Raw genomic sequence first — 16,524 nt, forward strand, 5'->3', positions numbered from 1 at the left:
TACCTTTTAGCTATCTTGTAATCCTGTCTACCCTAATAATTCCTTACTCTCTGATTTGAAAACATATAGGTCTTTCTGATCTTGAAAAATCACACTGCCTTCTCTGAGTTCTATTTCTTGTCATTACCAACATGTTTGAATGGGAAGTGAGCACCTACTGATTTTCTTCACCTGTTCCCCCGTCATATGTTTTCTGTCCTTCCCCCACTTTTAGAAAGTCATCAATGTCTTCTTTCTGTCAAGAGGGAGTGTGCCCTCTTGGGAGGGTGCCCGGACATGTACACATACCATTCTGTAATCTGGGAAGCACAGCAACTGAGTGGTTGTTCTGAGAACTACTCCCTGATGTATGAGAAAACGCCTCCCCTCCATGTAAACCTTGGGCAGGGTTCTAAATCCTTTCCAGAATCCCTAAATCATAATGAATGCCCTCCATATTCTCATAGCACTGTTTTTTCCTTTATCATGAAATTCAACGCACAATGCTTTACATAGTTCTCTTTGCTCAGACTGTTAACCTTTGCAGGTCAGGGCTGTGACTTGGTCCTAACAGAGTCCAAAAACATCTGCTGAATCTAGCAGTGGGGCAGTGGTGGGACATTTGTGCAGAACTGAAAGCCCAGAAAAGGAAAAGCATAGTAATAGAGGAAACATCAGAGTTCTTTCCTTTTACAATTCAGTACCACCAAAACAATGAAGTTAACAAACGTTGTTAAATGGTTACTCTATGCTGAGGGATAAAAAATCAGAGACCAGCCCGCCCTCAAGAAGCTTTCAGCCCATGGGGACATAAGATGAGTAGTGATCAGGGCACACAGGAGGTGGAAGGAGCACGGTGGAGGCCAGCACCAAGTGCGAGGGAGCCCAGGAGTGATGACTACATCAGACCCAGGGTGGAGGAAGGGGCAGGGAGAGGAGGGCTGTTAGGAAAGGGGTTTTCAAAAAAGGACATGAGCTGAGGTCTGAGTGTTAGGTAGGAATTGGTGAGTCAACAGCAAAAAAGGAAAATCAGAAACTGCATTTGAAAAAATTCAGCACATTTTCATTTTTCTATGCATTGTTCCGTGTGGGTTGAAGAGACATAACGCTACCTAGTTTCATTTATTCATAAAACATACACTTCTTGAGCACCTACTATATGCTGGGTATCATTTTAGACATTTGTGATACTCATCAAACAAAACAGAGATTCCTGCTCTTGTAGAGGTTACATTCTAGCCAGGATGACATAGGAGCTTACATTCAGCCAGATGTCATGTGCCTGTATCCCTTGGGCTAGAATCAGCCTACAGGCATGGTTTCCATCTGAGCCAACATTTACAGGTCAGGAAATTTCGTACAACAAATTGGATTTTTTGGCTTCTCTCAAAAAAACCAGAAGAGCTGGTTCATCAGCATTCTCACACAGCCATACTTGTCTGGTACTAAGCCACCGGGGCCCTTTTGTAATGCCCACCACTCGCAGGACCCCAGAATGTATCATTACCTCCTGGCCTGCTTCACTAGGTTAGTCCCTGTCTGACTTCTACAGACCTCGGCATTTGTTAATCCTTTTAAAATCTACTACCAAAACGTTAATTTGTATTAGAAGGAATCTATTGCTTTATACATCTTCTGTAGTCCTGCCCTCATCCTTGGGATATGTGGTCCAAGACCCCAAAGAATGCCTGAAACTGTGGATAGTACTGAACCCTACATATGCTCTGTTTTATCCTATACCTACATACCTATGTTTAATTAATAAATTACACACAGTGAGAGATTAACACCAATAACCCCTGATAAAATAGAACAGTGATAATATACTGTAATAAAAGGTATGTGAATGTGGTCTCTCTTTCGAAATACCTCATTGCACTGGACTCACCTTTCTTCTTAAGATGACAATGAGAGATGGTACAACGCCTGTCTGATGAGATGAAGTGAGGTAATCAAGTAGGCACTGTGATCTAAGGTCACTGCTGGTGACCTTCTGACGCTAAGTCAGAATCACTGCTTTGAGACCATGGCTGACTGAGGGTAACTGAAGCAGTGGAAGGTGAAACAGTGGATAAGGGGAGACCGTTGCATTGCAATTTCCACTGAAGAAAGAATGAACTAATGTTGCATTTGTGAGCTCATGGTTTTTACAATGTGTATGGCAAGAGTAAAACTCGGGAAATAGGCCTGCCAACCTAACTTAATCGAAGCTAAGATGTTCTCCATTATTAGAAGCATCGTTAATTTATATACTATTAAGAAGTAAAAAGATGTTGCCAATTAAACTGTGATACACTGTTGATTGTAAGAGACACTGCAGTTTGGAGTATTGAGATATGACAATGACACGCATCTCAGAATCAATAAGTTATCATAACTTTTTACATGTAATACAGTGAGATAAGTCTTATGTATTTCATATAAACTTATCACAAGCAACAGGCTTAGAACAGTGAATTTTTCAAGACAAATGCGACTGACAAAATCTTTGGTATTTTACGAATATGGAAGACCATGTATTTATCTGAGGGCAACTCTTCGGTGGGATAACATGAAAATATTGATCTGCTTATACTTTCATGGGCCTCTGTACTTGCTGAATGTGGTATCTTAACTAAAGCTGCTTATGTGCATCCACTTTAATTAACTGTGTGTGTGTTTTCTCTCTTATAACGCCACCCAAATCAAGACACAGGGCTTTGGCACCGAACTGGAAATTTCCACATCTTGATCTGGGTAGTATCTACATGGGAATATACATATGTGATGATACTGCCCTCTTCCCCCTCCACAGTAAATTTTTCGCACTCCTCATCCTCTGCCAGGCTAATCACTATTTTGATGATAATTAAATTACACCATCAAAATTATCATCGATTATTTTTTCTTTTGTTGAACTTCTTATAAATAGAATCATATTGCACCTATTTTTGTGTCTGCCTTTACAAAAAAGTTTATTTATTTTTGAGAGAGAGAGAGAGAGAGAGAGAGAGAGAGAGAGAGAGAGAGAGAATGGGGGAGGGGCAAAGAGAGGAGGACAGAATCCCAAGCAGGCTCCGTACTGTCCGCACAGAGCAGGATGAAGGGCATGATCCCAGGAACTGGGAAATCATGATATGAGCCAAAATCAAGAGCCTGACGCTGAACCAATTGAGTCATCCAGGCACCCTCCCCACTGCCTTTAAAAAAATTTTTTTTTAATGTTTATTTATTTGAGAGAGAGAGAGAGAGAGACAGAGCATTCCACTTCCAGGGGCGTGGCAGAGAGAGAGGGAGACACAGAATCCGAAGCAGGCTCCAGGCTCTGAGCTGTCAGCACAGTCCAACATGGGGCTCGAACCCATGAACCGTGAGATCATAATCTGAGCTGAAGTCAGATGCTTAACCAACTGAACCACGCAGGCACTCCATGTGTCTGACTCTTGACATGTATCTCACAGCACATGAGTTCAAGTCCCGCATTGGATTCTGCGATGACAGTGTGGAGCCTGCTTGGGACTCTCTCTCTTTCCCTGTCTCTCTGCCCCTCCCTTGCTCCCGTGAGAGCAAGTGAGCTCTCTCTCTCTCTCAAAATAAATAAACTTAACAAAAACTAAATCCTTAGAAGAGGAAGTGAAATGCTGTGGTTTATGTGTATTATATGTATGCCTGTTAATAGGAAAGATTTCATAGCCAAGGTAAAAGTAAATACAGTGACAGGTAAGTTATAGTTCAGATTGATATTCAAATGACTGATAAATTCAAAATATTCTAAAAGAAAGAAATTGCTATTTAGGTGAATAAGCATGCTTTCTCTCCCTCCTTGGGTTTACTAGTATCTAGCATTCACCTCTTCTGGTACCCAGTAGATAAAAACTTTGATTAATCTTGTCCTGTCCACAATGCAGGTACATTTAATCCAATACATTTTTCTCCTGTAGAATCTTTACAACTTCTAGTCTTTTTTGTAAATGTAATTTAATACTGTCTTTCTGATGAAGTGTCATAAGGTCTAAGTGCCATGAGAGAGAGTGTGAGGAAGCTAATAAGGGAGGCTGTCAAATGACCTATTTCATTCATTTTGCTCGGTCTGTGCAATCTTTTAAACTTTTCCAGAAAAGTAAGCACTTTATAAAGTGCTACAGGTTGTGCTACCCACAATGCAAATATCAGACTATGTTCAAATTACCAATTATTGACAATTTTCAGAAAATTCAAGGAAAAAATAGCAGAAGTGCTTCCTTGGGAACACAGAAGAGGATTTTCCAAAAATTTCCTTAGGATTGTGTTCATCTCGCTTTATAGCTTGTACTTAGCATGATTTTAGTTGAATGCTTGAAAGTAGATATTCTTTTTTTTAACCAGAAAATACAACTTTGGCATACAATTAAAAATATATATGTGATTTATATCATCTTTCTGTTCTATCTCCAATTCTACCAATTAGATACCAAATAGGGAAAAAAAACCCCAGGATTTTGAGAAATCTGAAATGATAAAAGAAAAGATTACTTAATGGCAGACTGTATTTTAACTGATATGCTTTTGCTTCTGGTTTATTGTTATAATAAAACAAGATCATATAAAGCATTACTTTTTAATGCTAGAAAAACAGAAGCAAAATAAATCAAGAAAATAATATCTGCACTTTATTATTTCTTGCTTTACAAACATTAAACTATATAAAAAATTAAAATGCTATTTTATATTCAACCGCTTCTAGTTTTTCAGAGACTACACAAGAAAAGAACAAACATGTTTCTTTTTGTTTCAACAATAAACTGCATTAAGTCTATGCAAGCAAAATTATTAGAATATGTAAGCAAATATCTAGTAACTCAAGTAAAAAAGAACTACATTTGCTTTAACTATCAGACTATGTTAGACAATATTGAGGGAGTGGATTCTGATTTGTTCATTTACCTGCCTCAGTGCTTGGTTTTCGTCTTTGAGTATAAACGTAAAAACAATGAAGAGGAGAATCATCCTCTTGCTGATTCCTATTTCCTCCTTGGATTGATGAATTATGAGGATGATATTACATATCTGACTTAACAAATGAACGAGAACAGTGAACGTGAAAAGCAAGCACAATGTCCTTGGGATAGAAAATGTTCTTTCCAGAACAGTTTGTCTTCAAATTAGGTCCGTGCCATTGGTGGCAAAGCTCACTCAATTTTTATATTTAGAAATAAGTATAGGTCAACTCAGGTGGGAGAAGTACATGCATTTCAATGTGGCAGGTAGTGGCCGTTCTACCCTGGGTGCCTTAAAGAAACTTGCCTAGAGCAGTGACTAACTCAGGGGGAACACGAAAGTGAGCTGGACCGTCTTCCTTGCCCCCAGAGACGGGCCTCCAGAGACTGCATCTGGGGTACTCTCTTGCTCTCTACTTTCCACTCTTTTTGGCCAATGAGAAATCAGGACAGGAGATAGGGAGGTGTGGTAAAACTCACTGTGTGGGTCTCCCTTGCCAGGTCCCAGTTTGCCAGTGGTTGGGTCAATTCTTCTTCCAAAGGCCATAGCTCCTGTGGGGCCACCGCTTTTCCAGGGTTACCTCTCTTGGCACGTTGTGGTAACGGCTCCCTCCCTGTGTACACTCAGGCCCCAGGGTGGCCCCTAGATGTTACCCCTGCATGCTTCACTTCCCCCTTGTTCATCTGCTTTATCCTGCCCATAGTTTTGTAAATAGGACTACTATCAACCTCTCTCCATTATCCCTTTACATTTCTTTTCAATTGTGGTAAAATATATATAACAGAAACCTTGCCATCTTAACAATTTTCAAAGTACACACTTCAGTAGTGTTGTGTACATTCGTATTGCTGTACAACCAGTCCCTACAACTCTTTGGACCTTTCAGAACTGAGACTCTGTACCCATTGACAACTCCCCATTTGCTCTTCCCCACCAGCCCCCAGAAACCACTCTTTCACTTTCTGTCTCTTTGATTTTGACTCTTCTAGGTACTTCATGTAAGTGGAATCATATAGTATTTGTCATGTGACTGGCGCATTTCACTTAGGATAACATCCTCAAGGTTCATCTTTGTTGAAGCCTGTGTAAGAAGTTCCTTCCTTTTTAAGGCTGAGTGATACTCCACTGTGTGTCCACACCACAGTTTTATGGGTTCGTGAATCTGCTGATGGACACTTGGGCCGCTTCTACCCTTTGACTACTGTGAATAATGCTGCTATGAACATGGGTGTGCAAACATTTCTTCAAAATCTTGCTCTTAAGTCTTTTGGGTGTATACCCAGAAAGGAAATTGCTAGATCATACAGTAGCTCTATTTTTAAAATTTGAGGATCTTCCATACTGTTTTCCAGAGAGGCTGCACCGTTTTACAATCCCACAATAGTGCATAAGGGTTTTTATTTATTTATTTATTTTAAAAAATTTAATGTTTATTTATTTTTGAGAGAGAGAGAGAGAGAGAGAGAGAGAGAGAGCGCGCATAAGAAGGGCAGAGAGAGAGGGAGACACAGAAGCAGAAGCAGGCTCCAGGCTCTGAGCTGTCAGCACAGAGCCGGACACGGGGTTGGAACTCATAAATGGTGAGATCATGACTTGAGCCGAAGTCGGATGCTTAACCTACTGAGCCACCCAGGTGCCCCTCAATTTATTTTTTTTAAGCGTTTATTTATTTTGAGAGAGAAAGCGCATGAGTGGGGAGGGGTAGAGAGAGAGGGAGACACAGAATCCTTCTGCAGTGTCAGCACACAGCCCGACATGGGCCTTGATCCCAGGAACCATGAGATCATGACCTGAGCTGAAGTCAAGAGTTGGACACTGAACTGACTGAGCCACCCAGGTGCCCCGGGGTTCCAATTTCTCCATGTCCGCTCCAACACTTGCTATTTTATGTTTCTTGCATTGTTTGATAGTAGCCCACCTAAGGTGTATGAGGTAGTATGTCACTGAGGTTTTGATCTGCATTTCCCTAATGATGAGTGATGGTAAGGGTCTTTCCAGGGTGAGTTCAAGCTCCGGGTCGGGCTCTGTGCTGGCAGCTCAGACCTCGGAGCCTGCTTTGGATTCTGTGTCTCCCTCTCTCTCTGCCCCTGCCCCGCTTGCATTCTGTCTCTCTTCTCTCTCAAAAATAAATAAACATTAAAAAGACAAAAAGAATCTTTCCATGTGCTTTTTGGCCATTTGTGTATCTTTTTTGGAGCCCTCATTATTCCTTGAGAGGGTGACGCACTGTGATTGATACAAATAGAATTGATATTCAGGTATATTATATAAGGGAAATCCTGGCTAGTGTTTGCTTCATTCCTGGGTGAGACTAACCAAAATATGATTACATCCAAGCAAGAGGCATTTTCATTGAGGATTTAAAATATTTTGGATAGGGGTGCCTGGGTGGCTCAGTCAGTTAAGCGCCCAGCTTTGGCTCAGGTCATGATCTCACTGTTCATGAGTTCAAGCCCAGCACCGGGCTCTGTGCTAACAGCTCAGAGCCTGGAGCCTGCTTCAGGTCTGTCTCTCTCTCTCTCTCTCTCTCTCTCTCTCTCTCTGCCCCTCCTCTGCTCTCATTCTATCTCTGTCTCTCAAAAATAAATAAACATAAAATATTTAAAAAATATTTTGGGGATAAATACTATCATAAGCTTTTGGGGGAATGCCATTGAGTCTCTTGGCAATCTATACTCATTAATCCTCAGGAAGAGAATGAAAACACTCTTTTCTGGACAAGTTACTGATTGATCTACCTAGAAGCAAGAGTTTTACCAGATGATGTCTTAAGGATTCTTCCAGGTTTTTGGTTCTGTGCTCACTTTTGGGTTGATCATTAAATAGTAATTAAGTAAAGGACTCAACGCAGAAATGCTCAGTGACATATGAGAGGAATCAGTACAACGTACTTGCCAAATTTTCCCTGGTTGAATAAATTTATAGAAAGCAACTCTATGCTGGGCGATTCAGGAAGCAGAAGTTCGGGGAGGGGGAGGAGGAGGAACGAGACAGAAGTAGAAGTACAGGTGATGACCTTCCCCCACCAGACAAAATAAGTTCACTTGGAGCGTCTGATCATGGAAAGAAAATAATAATAAAAGTAATAAAAGCTGAAAAGATTTGTTTGGGAGTAGAATGACATCAAGACAAAGGTTCACCAGGTGGTGGTATAAACATTACAAAATGAAATCATACACTTTTATTAGGTTAAATTCAAATTAAAAATAGTATTGCGTGTATTTGGCAGAACAAAGTGCTCTTCTTTGATACTGACATAAATGGGAAACGGTCATTTAGATATACTATACTGAGATTTCAAATGGCTATAAGTAGGCTCATTATCAATATGTTTAAAACCTTTAAAAATGAGTTCTAAACATCTAACTGAAATGCTTAGGTATTTAGATTGAGTAATATCTACTTCCACAAATTGAAGCATGCAATATGTTTTGAATAACTGTTAATTTATGCTAAGGTACCAACTGTGTAATATAACTGAAATCTATGTTAATAGAAGGTAAGGAAATCCCTTCCAGCTATTTCTAGTGCAAACAGCAGGCTGCAATTTTCACCCTTCTTCCTGGTGTAAAACATGACTTTAGATGCTTGTGAAAGCATTTGCTGTTAATTTCTGAAAATCAATAATTAGCACTTCTCAACACTACGCAATAAAAATAACACAAAGATGAGAAAAAGCACACCTCACATAAATGACACATATCCCACTTTGACTAGCTGCATTATTTATGCTTCTCTAGTGGACGATTGATGACCATAGACTAGCTAAGGACTGCAGTAATTACAAGGAGAAAAGATAAACCTAAATTAAAGATTTATTCACTAATCAAAATTAAATGTGTGTCATTAATTTTCTTGATACTAATTTCTACATAGAAACTTTATTCACTGAATCTTTGCAATGCAAGCCTTATTACTGTGGATGAGGACACATAAGCAGACAAATTTGAATGTATACTCTTACTAGTTTTAAGATCATAATATTCTTCTTGCTCCCAAATGAATACGTAATGTGCATCTCCACTCCCATAATTTAAAATGTAGGGGTTTTCTTTCTATTTATTTTATTTTGTTTTATTTTATTTTATTTTATTTCTATTTTAATTTGGCTTTTGAATTTGCTAACATTTTTATAAGTCAGTAAAACCTCCAGTAATTATAGGGGGAAAATTAAGATGGTTTTAAGAAATCTTTATCAGCCATTTTGTTGATCATTTCTTGCAATCATGTCTCAGAATAAATTCCCAGGAGAAAAACCCTGATCATCCCCCATATGAAGACAATTAGGCATCGTGGCCCTTGTAAATGGACAACATCGTGCTACAACCCACTCAAGTGATCCACTAGGGGCGTGTTGCTATCCCTTGTCAGATAGAAGAAAGGAATCAGAAATGGGGGAAGGAAAAGACAAGGGATAACAAATTCACAGAAGAATAAGCAATGCCCACAAGGCCATCAGTGTTGTCACTACAAATACTTTCATTTACATTATCAGGGTGGAAAGTGGGTTAATTTTTTTTCTTTATAAATTTTATGAGTTCATTTTCTTTTAATTTTTTTAACGTTTATTTATTTTTGAGACAGAGCATGAACAGGGGAGGGGCAGAGAGAGAAGGAGACACGGAATGTGAAACAGGCTCCAGGCTCTGAGCTGTCAGCACAGAGCCCGACGCGGGGCTCGAACTCACGGACCATGAGATCATGACCTGAGCCGAAGTCGGACGCTTAACCGACCGAGCCACCCAGGCGCCCCTATGAGTTCATTTTCTAGGAAAGCCAACACTGTAGCTGTTTTGGTTAAAGACATGTCTGTCTCGTTGGTTCTTGACAGCCTTATCATGTCAGTTTTCTGTAGTAGTAGGAATGTTTCAGCAAGAAGATAAAGTAAAAACTGAAGGGATCTATTCTACTTCCTTTGGGCATATTCTCATAGTAGGTCCAAAGGAATGCTTTGTTATCCCTACCAGATCAAAGGAAGAGATAAATGAAGAAAACATAATAGAAGACCAAGAAATATTAGTAACAAAAAATTAGACTAAAAATATCACACTTTTATGATGACTGGTAATATTAAAATTTAATATTTAATATTTCCAGCATAAATAGATAGATGTGTGTATATATGGATAAATAAATAAATAAATAAATAAATAAATAAATAAATAAAGATTGACCTGTATGTTATAATAGTTGGCCAGCAAAACAGCCTTTTATGAGAGGCTTGTGTGTATACCTCTCACTGTCGAAGAGAAATCATTTAAGTCACTTTTCAGTTTGGCAGTGTCAACGGTACATACAATGATACAGAGAAGTGAATTACTAAACCAAAAGTTCTTCCAAGATACTTCATTTAATTACGCTTTTAGGTAACACTAACCAATGTTTGTGTAGTCCTTTATGGTTTACAAAGTATTTCCCTACATCTTTTCTCATATGATCCTCAAATCCAGACCTATGAGTTAGGTACCATTTCTGTTTTCATTTTATAGGTGGGAAAACCACGGCATACAAAAGTGACTCACTTAATGTCACTCAAATTGTAATGATGGACTGTGATAAAATCTATTATCTGGTTTACATCTTTCTATCATTTTTTATTGCCTACTACGTACTATATAATCATACTCTGAGGCAGACAGGCTTGAGTAATTATATCCATGATTGTAAGGGTGATCAGTTTTAGAAACAATTTCAGAATGAAATGATCTTCACTCATGAGTACGGTAAAAAAAAAAATTGAGGCATTTAATTTGTATTCTCTACTAACCAGCTATTGACTATGGCACGATCCTCTTGTGCCTTTGGAACTCTTAAATACAGATAAAACTTATGTTTTTCTGAGAAGTGGTTAGAATAAACAATGAACAAAATGGCTGAGAATGATTTCTTAAAGCCATCGCAAAATATCCCCTGTAATTCCAGGAACTTTCACTGAGTTGAGACTTTTAAGAAATTCGAAAGCATAAACAAAATAGAAAGAAAAACCTTAGAGGTTAAATTAGTGAAATGGGAATACACATTAGGGGTCCCTTATTTTGAAGAATCATTTTGAAAGTAAGAAGAGTATCATCCCTAAAACTAGTAAGTATTAGTAAATATTGTTATTTTAAAATTCCTACAAAGTAGTGGGTATAAAGCAACTCTGACCTGAGAATCAGGAGACCTCACCTGGTTCTAAATCTGGCTCTGATACTACATGGATGGATGTCCTTGGAAAAATTATTTAGTGAGAATGTTAGGCTAGATTAATGGTTTGAACTGGCAATGCATATGAAATGCCTGCAAAGATTTTTTTTTCTTCAAAATAAATTTGCTTGAACCTTCTCCCTGGATATCCTAAGATGCCCATGGGATGGGGAATGGGACAGTGGATAAGTAGTTAGATGGGGTTAGATGGATATGGCAGGTGTACTTGAAGTTTATTTATTTTTGAGAAGAGGGGGGAGCGAGCATGAGTCGGGGAGGGGCAGAGAGAGAGGGAGACAGAGCATCCCAAGCAGGCTCCATGCTGTCAGCACAGAGCCTGCCGTGGAAGCTTGAACTCAAGAACCATGAGATCATGACCTGAGCCGAAATCATGAACTAACTGAGCCACCCAGGTGCCCAGATATGGCAGGTATACTTAAAAATAGCTGAAGGGCTAGGGATATAGAAGAAATTAGAGTTAAAAATCTGAAACTGAGTGATAGGTACATGAGGGTTCATCATATCATTCTCTTTACTTTTGTAGGGGTTGAGGAGCTTTCCAGATCTTCTTACACCTTTAGTACACAGTGCTTCTTAAACTTTAATGTCTCAGACAAATCACTGGGGGCCTCCTAAAATACATGTTCTGACTTAGTAGTTTGGGAAGGCCTGAGTCTGAAGTTCTCACAAGTGCCCAGGTGATGGTGATACTGTTGGTCTATGAACTACATTTGAGTAGAAAGGAGTTAGAACACCACCGGACCAGATATTATTAACTAGAATATTCTATTTCCTAAGCAGGTCATAGGATAAAGGCTCTCAGCCTTCATTTGGCAAGTAAAAATATGAAGCAAACCACATAATTTTTATTCACATGTAAAAGTAGTAAGAAAGAATATTCATTACCATGCTTAAAATTACTGCTCAAATAGTCACTTGAGCTCATCTATGAAATAATGTGTCTAGAAGATTATGATGTAAGCCAAGACTTAAGACAATTTAAATAATATCTAATATCCAACAGATCTGGTGTTTACATATTAAGAAGAGCTTTGTACCAGAACTGTTCTGTCATGTTTCTGCCCAGAGGCTGTCATGATAAAGTTTATTATCAGTTACTGCTTTACAAGTATAAAATAAGTTAAGCTGTCATATTTTTCTCAGGCAAAGATCCTAAGCTGTCAAAGAATGTCAATTTTAAATCTGACATAGAGAAGAAAATTATCTGTTATTCTGACCTCTAATTTCTTGACATTTTAATGCCATAATTGCTGTGGTTAGTGCTGCTTCATGATTTCACCTGTCAAGGAAGAATGAATCAATAACCTTAAGCCATTTCTCAAATTTTAGCACTGACCTCAAAGCTCAAAGTTATAGGCAGACTGTGGGATATGGCAGATTGTGGGATATGTATGTGTGTATATATATATACATATATATACATGTATGTATGTATATATATGTATATGACATATACAGATATTCATACAGTAAATATTTATTTTTTTAAATAAGTGTTTAAGCATCAAAAAATTCATCTTCTTTAGGCTAGTTGCAGTTTAGTATAACTATAGTCTTCCTTTGGTTTTATCTACGTGAAATGTAATGATCTTAGTATTTTAAAAATACAAAGACAAACATTATCAAGTAAAAGAAATTCATTAAGGTCAATAAGAGGGTTAATATTTTGAACACGTCTTTTTTTCAAGAGTTTGTGTCCCACCGTTTAGGTAGGTATCAACTTTCTTAAGTCATGGTGCCATAGCCCAGACCTCTGGGATCTCAACATTGATGTTTTCATAAAAGATGCCTCCCAGAGGGCCCCTTCCCAGGGGAAATGTATATGTAAGGGGGTATAGATGGCTACCAAGTAACAAATATACTGCACTTCATTCCACTTATCTGCAGAGTTGTATCGTGCAACAGTAGATCTTAAGTGTTTTTTGGGCTGGCAAACATACGTCGTGTTTACAGAGACAGCAATTGAGGTGGAGGGAGCTAGATGACTTGGTTGACATTAGATAGCTCACAGATTTTAGGTGGGTTCCCATCTGTTGCAGGTTCTTAAATACTAGTGCAGAACTTTTGGGGGGAATATGTTAGTTCTGTAGGGTAGATGAGATAAGGATGGGGAGTAGGGAGAAGGACAGTTAGCTACTATCCCTTGATTTCATTCAATCTGCTATGGCTACAACATTATAAGCAGCCTCTAGTGATCTTAAGGAAATAAAGTATCTTCCTAAGCAGTCTTGAGTTGACACAGGTCCTCAGGGTCAGAGCAAATGTTACTCTCTGCTGGTGAGTGCTTGGGCCTATGCTGGCTGGGGGAGGGAAGGTCGTTGTGTTCCAAGTGTGTGCTCCCTTACCAAGTATCCTGAGAACTGACATCAGTGTGTTTGGGTCAGGGAGGCAGGTGAGGAGCCGGGGTGGGAGAACAGCTCTATCACAGAATGAGTCTGGGAGTTTCTCTAGTGGAACCTCGGTGTTCAGCAATTAGGCGCTCAGACTGAGACTGCTAGAAGGAGAGAGTCCTGAATTCTGGTACCCTAGTGCTCCACAGTCTGCCTCACTAGGAGAGGATCAGGAGCAGAAGCATACTGTTCAGACAGTCTATCTAATAAGCAAACATCATGGCTGAGCCATTCCCAACCAGCCAAAAATTTTTAAAAATTACACATTTTCATGTAATGTTTCATTAGGAAGTCTTATAACTTGATAATTAAGGCCTATGCATAGTGTTTCCCCCCCACTGTCCAAAGCAATGGTGTGATATCTCATAGAAACAAGTATTTTTATAGAATTCAAGTAATAAACACTATATCCATGTAAAGAAAGTCTCCATTCGAATTCCATTTTCTCTTTATTCCCATTTATCTCTTTATTTACTCTCATTTGAATATAAAAAAGTCTGCTATTATTCTGTCGATGGTAATGCAGTCTTGTAGTTTCATTATGTACAATATGGTTAAAATATTATATTTTGCCCAAGAGAATTAACTTGCAACTTTCTTTACAAGGATAGAACTTTATAATAGATAAAAATGTGTAATAAAAATGTGCAATTTGCTCCTGTAATATTCAGGAGCAAAATGGTTTATGATACTTAAAATTTTTGTTATGTTTATTTATTTTTGACAGAGAGAGAGAGAGAGAGAGAGCGAGCATGAGCGGGGGAAGGGCAGAAAGCGAGGGAGACACAGAATCTGAAACAGGCTCCAGGCTCTGAGCTGTCAGCGCAGAGCCCGACGTGGGGCTCAGACTCACAGACCGCGAGATCCTGACCTGAGCCGAAGTTGGATGCTCAATCGACTGAGCCACCCAGGCATCCCATATGATATTTAAAAGTGAAAAGCAAGTTGGAGGTGGTCTTGGAATAAAACAATAAGGTATTCCAAGTATTTTCTCTTTTTTTCTGATCCTATAGATATTGGGTCTAAAAGGGGAATACAATCTGTAAGGCGTTTACAGAACTGGACACGTGTTAAACAAAGGCATATTGTGAAAAGAAAAATTGAGAATATCTTCTACAAAATAATCTGATTACAGTTTGTACAAGGGATACTAAATCAGGAGAGTGTAATGGTTTGCAGAGAAAATCCCTTCTTTCACTGATGAATTTCATACTATCTGACTTCTCTCTCATTCATTCATTCTCTGTCTCTATTCCCTTCCTCCAGCTTCAGGCAATAATCCGTTTCCTTGCACATACAACACGATGTAACACTGCACCTAATAACGTGCTTACAATGTGTTCTCTGAATATTCAGCCCTAAGGGTCCAATGAGCACTCATTGTGAGCCTCTTCCCTTTCCTTTTCTCTGCTTGAAGCCATACAAATGGAATCATTTTGCTTTTGTAGAGGTATATAAGAAGTAACTTTACGGATGCAAATTTTTCTTGTAGGGCTTTATTTCCCAAATCTACAAGTTTTCCACCTCTAAGACTAAAAGTAAAAAATACAACAAGCATTCCACGATTGCTTGTTTTGCACACAGCAGATGGCAGCTACCGGGCGGAATGGAGGCTGGGGCATGGCTTCCTTGGCAGTGATGTTCACCCAGCAGCTGTTGCTTCTTTACTCCTTCACCTATATGAAGTCATTTCGTGCAGTGCAGAACTGATTTAAATAATATTTTCCAGGAATATTTTCACTAAAAATACTTACGCACACACAATTCCCAACTGTTAGCTATAAACTTTCAGGGTAAGAACCTACATGGATAAAATACTATACCCTCATCTATTTCATTGATGCATTTTGGTGAATATTCTGGAATAAAATACTATATATACCCTCATCTACTTTATCAATGCATTTTTTGAGCATTCTGTGTAGAAGTCTGCAAGTTTGCTTTTACTAAGAAAATATATACTGGCAGATTATTTTAATGTGAACTATTCATATTCAAATGTCCCACTAGGTTTTATTAATAACACACACTGGGCATTAAGCATTTTAATGCAGATGCTAAAATAAAACAAGCAAAATAGGGATATTGAAGTGCATTATATATGTCTACAATTCAAAAAAGAAGAACATGATGGTCTCATTACTTGGTTTTGACATATAATATTCATTTTCCTACATTTGTAAAAACTCTGGAATTTATGTTTTGTAAAAATTGATGTTGCAAAGAAATGTATACAGAAAGAGATGGAAAGCCAAATGTCTTTCTGAGAGATGAAAGAAATATTTGGAATAATATGGGACTTAACACCTACCTCCCTGAGCACAGGGTCAGTGATACTATCCAGATTCACAGAGCCTTCGTAGGTTAAGTAGTGAAAAACATTCAGAGCACGGACTGCTTCTGGTCCTCGCTGTTTGTAGCCAAATATAAGGTCAATCCACTGATGGAGTTGGCAAGAAACAAATTCACTTTCCAGGGCCTGTAATGAGTCAAGAAAGAAATAAGAGACAGTACAAACTGAGCTAATCTCTCTTATTCTTAGTTTGAAATATTCTATATAAAGGAGTACAATATGTTCTTTGCTTTACCCTATTTTATCTATATGTATTACACATCCTATTCCTAGAAATGGTAACATACAACCTCCAATAAAACACAGACCTGAGTGAAAATTTTCCCTTTCTAAAATGCTTAACTTTCTTGTGGCTCCAGCTATGTATATGATACAATTTTTAATATTAAGTAGATTTCTTAAAAAAGCCACATTCATGTTTAAAACAAAAATAATTTGAAGTACCTGTTCTAATTTTACAATAATTTCATTTCTAATTTTTAAGCATTAGTTTAAAACTGAACAATTTTATTAGAAGTGCATTGATACACACTTTCCTGCCTGAAGTCCTCAAATTTGCCTCTCACCCTACGAAAAGGGGACATCCTCCTGCTGCTACAAATGAATCCTTGCTTTTATACAGGGTAGAAATCCTTGGGC

At 38.4% G+C, this 16,524-nt stretch overlaps 1 protein-coding gene across 10 annotated transcripts in view; it reads right to left on the reverse strand.

The window, feature by feature from the left end:
- The window catches only part of NBEA (neurobeachin), a 681,254-nt gene that overhangs the window by 28,556 nt on the left and 636,174 nt on the right, over positions 1–16,524 (reverse strand). For all 10 annotated transcript variants that reach the window (XM_058687599.1, XM_058687578.1, XM_058687548.1 and 7 more), the window contains one exon: positions 15,844–16,011. In XM_058687599.1, the coding sequence (XP_058543582.1) occupies positions 15,844–16,011 (168 nt within the window). The remainder of the gene's footprint in view (positions 1–15,843; positions 16,012–16,524) is intronic.

This window comes from Neofelis nebulosa, chromosome 1, assembly GCF_028018385.1.
Source record: "Neofelis nebulosa isolate mNeoNeb1 chromosome 1, mNeoNeb1.pri, whole genome shotgun sequence".
Classification (NCBI taxonomy): Eukaryota; Metazoa; Chordata; class Mammalia; order Carnivora; family Felidae; genus Neofelis; species Neofelis nebulosa.